General features: G+C 39.5%; 2 protein-coding genes across 3 annotated transcripts in view; both read right to left on the bottom strand.

Annotated features, from left to right (window-relative positions):
* Positions 1 to 440: 440 nt before the first annotated feature.
* Positions 441 to 9990, bottom strand: part of LOC137992673 (recQ-like DNA helicase BLM) — a 112836-nt gene continuing 103286 nt past the window's right edge. For both annotated transcript variants that reach the window (XM_068838153.1, XM_068838154.1), the window contains 8 exons: positions 8474 to 8656; positions 8209 to 8340; positions 7780 to 7906; positions 6901 to 7085; positions 4239 to 4578; positions 2757 to 2975; positions 819 to 1033; positions 441 to 710 (listed from right to left, as the gene is read on the bottom strand). In XM_068838153.1, the coding sequence (XP_068694254.1) occupies positions 521 to 710; positions 819 to 1033; positions 2757 to 2975; positions 4239 to 4578; positions 6901 to 7085; positions 7780 to 7906; positions 8209 to 8340; positions 8474 to 8656 (1591 nt within the window). In that variant the 3' untranslated portion in view covers positions 441 to 520. The remainder of the gene's footprint in view (positions 711 to 818; positions 1034 to 2756; positions 2976 to 4238; positions 4579 to 6900; positions 7086 to 7779; positions 7907 to 8208; positions 8341 to 8473; positions 8657 to 9990) is intronic.
* On the bottom strand, positions 4730 to 6095 carry LOC137992676 (uncharacterized). The gene has a single exon (XM_068838156.1). It carries the CDS (start codon positions 6093 to 6095, stop codon positions 4854 to 4856), a length of 1242 nt encoding a protein of 413 aa, XP_068694257.1. The 3' UTR covers positions 4730 to 4853.

The raw sequence follows: 9990 nt of genomic DNA, 5'->3' as shown, positions 1-9990 counted from the left end.
TAAACATGAAAAACTGAATGATACTTATCAGTAACAACCATAAACAGGAAGCAGAAATGAGTTTCGACAGAAAAATGGTAGCTTCCTACTATCACCATCCACTAACCTAAACTATCGGCTCTTACTCTACACGTCAAATGGGTCAGTCACACCTTGAGTCTGAATTTCAACGCTTGTGACTACAAGGGAAGAGTTCTAGCAAGACTAACAGTGTAATGAATAGACTGATTAGTCAAAGGCTGAGCTTCATAAGGAAAAAAGCAAAGATTCGTATCTCAGATTCCGTTAAAAAAGGTTAGCGATGCACTGATTTGGCAACACGAAATCCAAAAATTCACACTGTCATTCGTTAAACCAGGCTACTCTTTCTGAACTCTTGTCCAAACATGATTTTGCAGTAATGATTATGTGAATTCGATTACAGAATAATAATGAGGCAATTGAAAGAAATAACTGTTTATTTACACTAGTTTGTAAAGTATGTTCAATTTTAATTCACCAGAAGTCGATCTCAGAGCTATCAAAACCTTCTGACAGGTTGTGGTGGATCCAGGAGAGCAAGACCTCCTCCTTGACCGCTTTTGCTTCTCTGCCCGTGAAACCCTGTCCCAGACCTCTGCTGCCTGTTTCGGCGATATTTCAGCGCTGTTTTCCTCGCCTTTTGTGGAGGACCACCAACACTTGCTCCATTTACTGAAGTGCAGCCCATCCTAAGATAACAATGGCAAGTGACAGGTCTTGATCAAAACTTAAGAATAGAAGAGAGAAAAAATCCTCAACAACGAAGTTGGCTAGGATGTTATTTCCTTCTATATTACCTCGCTGTTGGACCTGTTGGCTTTCTTTTCCTTTTCCACCTTAAGGTTGCATTTTGATTTTGTTGCCAATAGTGTGACTGGCCCTGGTCCTGGCCGGCCTCGCTTAGGTTACCAGTGTCAATTGTGCCATCTGTCTTGTTGCAGGAATTTAATTTTACAACAGCTTTGCCTTTTGATTTCCCACAGCTCTTTTCTCTAATTGGAAACTGTGGGAGCTGTGGACAAGCAATGCCAAAGAAATGTTACATATAACACTGAAGTGCCGTTCTTTGATACCGCAGAGATGAGTAAACATGCCACTTCATTGTTGGATGTAGATTTTTATGTTACTTTGTATGTGGTCTAGTGCATAGCTCACGGGAATTTCATGCGCCAATCCAGTGAACTTGCTTGATAGATAAGTGCACTTTCATTATAAACCAAGAGAGAGAGAAGGAGAACTCTCACTCCCACAGCGAGGAAGAGTCTGCTCGCAGGCTACAATATGCTCTTCTTGGGCAATCATTTTAGTTGTATGCTTTATGAAAGATCAGGGGAAGTAATTGCCAAATATGTACATATGCATCCCACATGGTCTGGCCTGTGAGTGATGTTTAGAGACCACTTTCATAAATGGCGACCACCTTTACATTCTATTGTATTAATTTCATGTTAATTAGACCTACTGCCCTCATTTTGAAACAAACATTCTTTTGAAATTATTAAACTAACAGGTCTATCCCGTTTTCAACATTCTCTATTTTCGAATTCCCCATAATACACTTTGTTTGCCCCCCAAATTTTGCATAAACCATTGTTTTCAAATGCTCTTGGGAATATGCAGTGTCCCCAAGACATTTGAAAACAATAGTTTATGCAAAATTTGGGGGGCAAACAAAGTGTATTATGGGGAATTCGAAAATAGAGAATGCCACGTCAAACATAATTTTAGCAATACCTGCGAACTTTCATCAAAGTAACGAACGATTTACTGATATCCCAACTCTGTAAAGTCATCTCCTTTACGTAATTGGCATACTGCTACAGTTAACCAAATTTTACTCGAGGGAGACTGGATGTATTATAATGCAAAGAAGGTATTTGCATTAGTGAATTACGCCGGTGGCTCAGTTGGTTAAGCACCGGGCAGTTACGCTGGAGGTCGTGAGTTCAACTCTGGCCGGACCAACACTCAGCATCTTTAAATAACTGAGGAGAAAGTGCTCCCTTTGTAATTACATCTGCAAATGGTTAGACTCTCTAGTCTTCTCGGATAAGGATGATAAGCCGGAGGTTCCTTCTCACAACCCTTCAATGCTCATAATCCTGTGGGAAGTAAAAGAACCTGCACACTTGTCGCAAAGAGTAGGGCATGTAGTTCCCGGTGTTGTGGTCTGTCCTCTTTGGTGTATCATGGTTGGGAGGGTAAAAGCTCGGAGATATTAGCTTTCGATCTGTTTTGAGGTCTGTACCAAAATATTATTAACAGAAAAATAAATGACAGCAAAGAGATGCAACGTTGTTAATTTTTATCGTGACTACATCATATTACTAGTCACTTTCTTCGTTGCAAATCAAATTGTTCCGCAAAATATATTTTGCTTGCCATGGGCATTTGTTGAACTCTGAGTATGATTTGGTTTTTCAAACTGTGTTTGAAAAAGTAGTTGAGAATGAACATCAAGTCCGTCATTAAAAAAGCACCTATATATTCTGCTATTAATTCCCACGTTGCATGATGCTGAATGTAAACTTCAGCATCTGACGGATTTTTCCGCACAGAAAATGCTAATCAACATTTTATTCAAAGAAGTTGAGGCCCCGTGAAAGAATAAGTAAGGAACTTTTCTTCCTTTTGTTGCAAGGCGATCACAAGATCACAAACCTGGCACAAGGTATGCTTGTGTGCAGGTTATAGTCACAATAAATTGTATGTAAGCCTGGCAGCAAACGTTATACCTTGAGTCGGGACTGAAGAAAATCCAAGGCTTTTGGTCCAAGCTTGACATAACTAATAACGTTGTCGTGGTTTCCAAAAACCATATTTTCAGCCAGAACATGCTTTAAGACCAGCAGGTGCCCTACCCTTTCCGCATCATTTCTGTGATAAGATTTCCCTAAGCCATACAAAGGAGTCTTATCATGACCTTCAGCTGTTACTCGTGAACCCTCAGATCCCTATGGTATCGAGAATAATTGAAGAAATTAAACAGTAGGATTAGTGCCGTGGTATGAGAATTTCCATGAACAAGACAAGACAAGACAAGACAAGACAAGCCCTAAAATTCCCAGAAAACCAATGTCTAGTGAAGACAATATGTTTTATGGCAAAGTGTATGAAAAAATAATAAATATAAAATATTAATATCACAACAAAATCAGTTTGCAAGAAATAACAGGTAAACGCTGTGGGTTCAGAAGGTAGACAGTTGAGTAAAAGAGCATTCTTTACATTCAGTAAAGGGTTGAAGAAATTGGTGGAGACCAGCTTCAAAGGCACATTCGCAATCACGCCAACAAGATACAACCGTTTTTTCCCTTTTTTTGAGTTAATGATATAGGGGCTGCTTAGCAGTATGCAAATTTCTCACTGTTGCAAACTAGGGCCCCACCCCACACATATCCAGAATTTTCACGTCTACATGTAACATATTCAAATCGAATTTGCTTTTGACTACTGTCAACAGAGCGTCAGCCATCATGTGCAAGACAATAGCATTTTGTTTACCGGCTAAACGGTAAAGACTGAATCTGAGTTTGTAATGTCATCGGATTTGAAAGTATCCGGACTCGACCGTCCACACAATTTCAAATTCTTTGTGTATTCAAAAATTTGAATGTGCAAAGAATGATGGAAGGCAAATCTACAAAGAAACAGTTGCGCATTAAAAAAAATCCGGATACGAGTGGACGGGGCCTAAATGCGCGCCCTTCTCATTTTCCTTTCAAGGCATGCCAGGAAAGCAAGCGATACTCATATTATATACATATAATGTACACATGTATGCATTATAGATCCAAAAGTATACAAACTATAAAAGTATGTGCATTAAATTAAGAAAATATAAAAATAAAATTATTATCACATACATAACTACAGGGTAGTATCCTTTTGTTTAACTATGTATACTAAAACTATAAAACAACAACAACAACTCTTTATTACCCTTGATATTACAACTATTTACACCTAATGGAAACAGAAAAGCGAACAAAGAAAAATGATACAAGGGTACTAACAACCTAAAATAACCAATAGGTTAAAAGTGCTAGGTTGTCAGAATCGTAATCCCAATAATAGACATAATTATCATCTATCTCTTTAATGTAGGGATTGGCCCAACCAAATCGCTAAAAACGAACTCTAGGCACACACCAACTACACGATTTTGAAGGGATTGCGACCTGTTTCAATATTCACTGAACAAAAGCTGTACTTGCCTTGAAAATGTCAATAAAATGATTCAAAGTAAAACTCTTCATAGGTTTTCTCCAGTTACTATTTCCCCCATGAACGATGGCATTGACACTGTTCACAAAGGCCTTAGCTTCAGATGTGATGTCTTTATAAACAAATGAGCCCGAAGTAGCACACGTGTCACACATGCTGTCAGGCCTACTGCGGCATTGTGATGGATCGAAGTCAGCCTCACCAAAGTAATGTAACAGTTGTACTCTCCTGCACTCTGTCACATTTTCGCAGTACTGCACTACACGAAACAGATTAGCCATGTCCACTTGCTTGGACTCTGCATTCCTGTCTGGGCTGTTTTGGATCATCCTAAGTAAAAACCAATATTTGACCTGGAGTTAATGTCCCATAACCTAAAAATATTGAAGATCCGTTACCAGGATTCATGCTAAGAAAGAAGTAAAATCGTTCTCTGGTAAAACGTTTTGAAAAAACTATGAGCTTTCGACAGACTGAACTGCTGCCTTCAACGGATAAAAATGTGTGAAGCCTAAAAGCGAAAGAAATTTAAATATAACGAAAAATTCGCATAAATTAAAGGATAAAAGCATGTAGTAGAAAGAATGTTAAAAATGCTAAGAAAATTAGTGTTTCTTTAAGAGAATGTGATATTGTCTTGGGAGCGGGCACGAATTATTGTCTGCCCCAACAGTTTTTGCCATGTGCCATGACTCCAATGTCTTTCTACTCCGGTTGTTTGCTTTGTCAATCATTTTAGAATTGTTAAAGTCAATATCATGATTAAAAGTCCACGCGTGTTTTGTGACATTTGAGCCTTTAGTACAATGCTTTAAGTTTCTCATATGTTCCTTTCTCCTAGTAGTAAAGGATCTTTTAGTTTCGCCAATGTAGCTGCACGGGCAAGATGCGCATGGAATTTTATAGATGACATTGCACTGGTCGTCTTCGGCAGGTCGAAGCTTAGGAATAGGGAAATGCTGTTGTAAAGTTTTAACTGGTCTGCTAGTGACTTGGATGTTGTGTTCCTTGAGGATTCTTGTGAGAGGTTCCGTGATGCCTTTGATGTAGGGAAGGACTGCAAAGTTGCGTCGGTTTGTTGGCTCAGTCCATTTAAAGAACATACCAACCAACTCTTCTGGAGTAGGTGTAGGTGGTGGAGGCCTCGCTTTCTTTCTTATAACATCAGCAGCGATTTTTTTGGGATAGCCGTTGGAGTGTAAAGCAGCGCAAACACGAGCAGTTTCACCGGTCTTTCCAACTTGTGTGTTGGGGAGATTCAAAGCTCGATGCAGGAGTGTCTCAGCGGTGCTGATTTTATGTTTCCTGTCATGGTGTGAATGGAAGTAAAGATATCTATCCGTATGCGTGGGTTTGCAGTAGATGTCGACCAAAAGTTTTCCGTTATCGCGCGAAATGAGGGTGTCAAGAAAGGGTAGTTGGCCATTGAACTCGTGTTCGATGGTGAAAGAAATATGCTGATCGATTGAGTTCAATGAATCGTGGAAGAAGGCAACAGCGTCACTCTTAATAATGCAGAAACTGTTGTCTACATACCGCTTCCAAAATTTCGGCAAGACAGTAGTCGTGTTGATTGCTGTTTTTTCGATTTCTTCCATGCATAGGTTGGCTACTACAGGGCTGACGGGGCTACCCATAGCACAACCGTGGATTTGTTTGTAGATGGTGTCATTGTAAACGAAGAAGTTATTGGACAGCACAAAATTCAATAAGGAAATTATGTCCTCGATGTCTAGGTTGGTTCTGGAATACAGAGACAAATCATCCTCTAATTTCTTCCTGATATAATCGCAAGCTTTGCCGACAGGGATGGCGGTGAATAGAGACACCACATCAAAGGAAACCATGGTTTCATCATCTTGGATGTTAACGTCGGCTATTTTCGTTAGAGAACTCCTGTGAATTAGCAACTGAGAACCCATTACGATTTTGGATCGGTGCAAGGATGTCAGTGAGGAATGTAGAAGTGTTGTAAAGTGCAGAGCTAATGCAAGTCACGATAGGTCTGAGAGGGTAGCCATCTTTGTGGTGTTTGATAGAACCGCGGATCGCTGGTGGAATGCCGTCGGTAGATCTTAATTTAAAGTATGTATAGTCATCAATCTTTTGCTGTCTCTTAAAGTTCAGGAGCGTCGTGTTCAACTCACGCTCGATTCGACCGAACGGAGATCTTGTGACAACTTCATATGTGGTGTCTCTATTCACCGCCATCCCTGTCGACAAAGCTTGCCATTATATCAGGAAGAAATTAGAGGATGATTTGTCTCTGTATTCCAGAACCAACCTAGACATCGAGGACATAATTTCCTTATTGAATTTTGTGCTGTCCAATAACTTCTTCATTTACAATGACACCATCTACAAACAAATCCATGGTTGTGCTATGGGTAGCCCCGTCAGCCCTGTAGTAGCCAACCTATGCATGCAAGAAATCGAAAAAACAGCAATCAACACGACTACTGTCTCGCCGAAATTTTGGAAGCGGTATGTAGACGACAGTTTCTGCATTATTAAGAGTGACGCTGTGCATTCTGTGGATGCCGTGCTCTAATATTACTGTATAAAGGGAGTGTTTAACTGTTAGCGACTTGTATCAACAAGCCAAGTAAGAGGCATTCTTTTCATGCAGCATGACAGATTTTAGAGTTATACCTTTTAATCCTGCTTGTATCACTATATAAATAGAACAAAATACATTCAGCTGGTCCCCCATCGCGTCCAGCCCGTCCACATTCCTGATAGTACCCCTCCAATGATTTAGGCATTGAGTGATGAATCACATATCGAACTGTACCTTTATCGATTCCCATACCAAAGGCAATGGTAGCACAAACCACCTAGTAAAATTGCGTAGAGAGTTGTGCACTTGTTATTTCACATCACATCAAACTACATGTATTAGTTTTTTATTGGCTCAGATTCCTAGTGTAACACCAGTAGGCTGACAAAACAACGCCAATCGTCCAAAAATAGTGATGTCCACTGTCTTATTATTGTGGCTTTGAACTTTTAAAACGTTAATTGAGAATGTAATTGTTAGAGCTCTACGAATACTATGAACAAATGAAGAAACTGTTCTCTGGTAATAATTAGGAGGAGTTCTAAAGTAAATTCCTCAACTGAGCAAACAGAAGCAAACCTTCCCTTGGCCATTTTTCAAAGGGCTCGGTTTTTGTGCAACGGCTGTCGGATGACGATGCATTACCAGTGAAATTTCGTCGTTCGCATTGCTGATTGCATGAACGATATTTCTTCACATTTAGAATCAGTACGAATTTTATTCACTATGATTTTCGTGGATAAACCTCTGAAATAAATAGAGAATACTTCATGGAAAGTGCGGGCGAATGGTATTAACGCACGGGTTGTTGACGTATCAGAAATCGACGGACGTATCGCTTTCCTCACACATGGAAAAAGCGATATGCGCCATTTGATTGGCTGTTGGATTCTTAGACCAGCTTGTGCCTTTTCAGTGGGTAAATCTCAGTATGTATGTAATAATGTTAAATGCGCTACTCTGCTGCTGACCTTGTATCGACCCTTTAGCCATGCTTCTTGGCACTGTGTTCTCTGGTCATCTGATAGGCCAGCATGATATGCAATTGCACTCACACCAGCTTCATTCAAAGAGTCTGCAACACGCTCACAGTCATTTCTACAAGGAACACAAAGGAAGGCTTCTATGGTATGGTGCTACGTTTTCAGCTTGTACACCATACAAGGACGAAAATTGTGGTCACAATCTTAGCCCTGTAAATCCTCAATACATTGTACATTCACTGAACGTTTTTCATCAGTCCATTATTTCCGTTAGCAGTCTACAACAAAAGTAATCATGCTGGGTCATAATAGTGGGAAGGGGGTTCCTAACACTGACTGTGCTTGAAAAAGAACCTTCATCAACTTTTAAGTTTAATCAGAATAGTCTGTGCACAATGTCCGTGGCATGAAATATACCTGGAAAGGCAATAAATGATTCCAGAAGAAACAGGATGCTTTGTCTTTACGTACTGCAGGATTTCATCCATAACTTTCTTCTTTGGTTGCACAACAAAACGCAGATTGGGTCGATTGAAACTTTGTGTGAACCTAGCATTGCAAATTCAGATTCAAGAGAGTAAGCATGCCTCTTAAAAGCCAATAACAATAACAACTTTGATAGGCTGCTGCTTTTGCAAGTTAAGCAAACAAACAAATGTAAGGAAACACTTCCAAAAATTACCATTTTGGATCTCTCATCTTCAGCTGATGCATCACATCTTTTCGAACACGAGGTGTTGCTGTTGCAGTAAGAGCCATAAAAGGCACCTTTGGGAACTTGTTTCTTAACGAAGACAGCTTTTTGTAGTCAGGACGAAAATCGTGGCCCCACTGACTAACACAATGCGCCTCGTCAATTACAATCCTGTAAGCAAGATGATCTGTTAATACACATATTTTCTATATTCATGCAACGCAAAATGAGTGGATGCAGGGATGGAATATAACATATAACGGTAAAGGTCTTTCTGCTGGAAAAATGTACAAATCAAATAAATCTGGAACAAAAGAAACTGGTTCATGGAATGTGTGCTCCAGGAAATATCAGTATGGAGCCCCTGTTCATTTGCTCTGTTTTCCGAAATCAAAGAATTTCACTTAAAAGCGGCCAAAACAATTCTTAGACTACCAAAGCACATCATGGACTGTGATATATTACATCACGTTCACTGGCAAAATCTTGGATACATTTATAAATGCAAATTAGCCATCAAGATGTCTAAGGGAACGCATCTCTATTCATAAAAACTGTGGAATCATGAGGTAAAGGAAAATTGATCGAAGTGCCTAAAAAGAACTTGGACTTACACTCTTCGTTCGTCTTACTTCAGCTTCGGGAAAGGACCACCACAAAGGGCCTCTCAGGAAGACATAGTTTACAGGGGCCCTGTCGTCTGGAACTTTTCAAATCAGCACGAGAATGTGATAACATTGATAAATTTAAAAGGCGTCTCAAAGCACCCACTAATAAGAAAGCGTTGTTCAAGTTTTCTTTTATTAAAGAAAACGAACAACAATAGATTGTTTTCACTGTCACGCAACAAAAAAATCAAACCGTTCAATGAAATAAGCCAAAAACTTGGAACGTTGTAGGAGACACATTTATAAATCACCAATTCTCAGGTCTGTGCGGTACATCATTTCTGAGTTATTTGTCGAAGTGTTTCACGCAGCTTGATAGAGTTTTGTATGGAGCCAACATGTTGGTGCACCACTGTTGTACACCAATATGGCGGCCAGAAATCCACGCGAAAATCCATGCTGTATTTTCGAAAAGAAAGACATCAAGGAACTCGAAACTTGGAAAAAAGATTAATTTCTAGGTCATCTTCAACCTACAAAAGATATAAATTTAAAACATCTTGCAGTTTTGTTTTAAGAATTTGATGACATCACTGTGAAGATATGTTAATTTTTATTGTCATAACTGTAAAAACAAGAGGCTACAGGTGGCCTACACTTTGTTAGAAGGATTTTTAGCCGACTTCCTTTAAGTTCACAGATTTCTGTGGGTTTCTTTGATGTTACAATATCTTGATAAATTCTGTAGTCCGTAGTCCGAAGTCCACAGTCCATGACCCCATGATAGGGTTAAGGTGGCTCAAACCAGTTTCAAAGAAACGTTTTAGAAGGATTGACACTAGAACACTTTATCACTTTTAAACAGCAATGTTATGGTCCCATTTTTTAGACGTGAAA

This window comes from Montipora foliosa, chromosome 2 (assembly GCF_036669935.1).
Source record: "Montipora foliosa isolate CH-2021 chromosome 2, ASM3666993v2, whole genome shotgun sequence".
NCBI classification, from domain to species: Eukaryota; Metazoa; Cnidaria; class Anthozoa; order Scleractinia; family Acroporidae; genus Montipora; species Montipora foliosa.
Note: the sequence above shows the minus strand (reverse complement) of the source record. Positions and strands in the feature narration are given on the sequence as shown.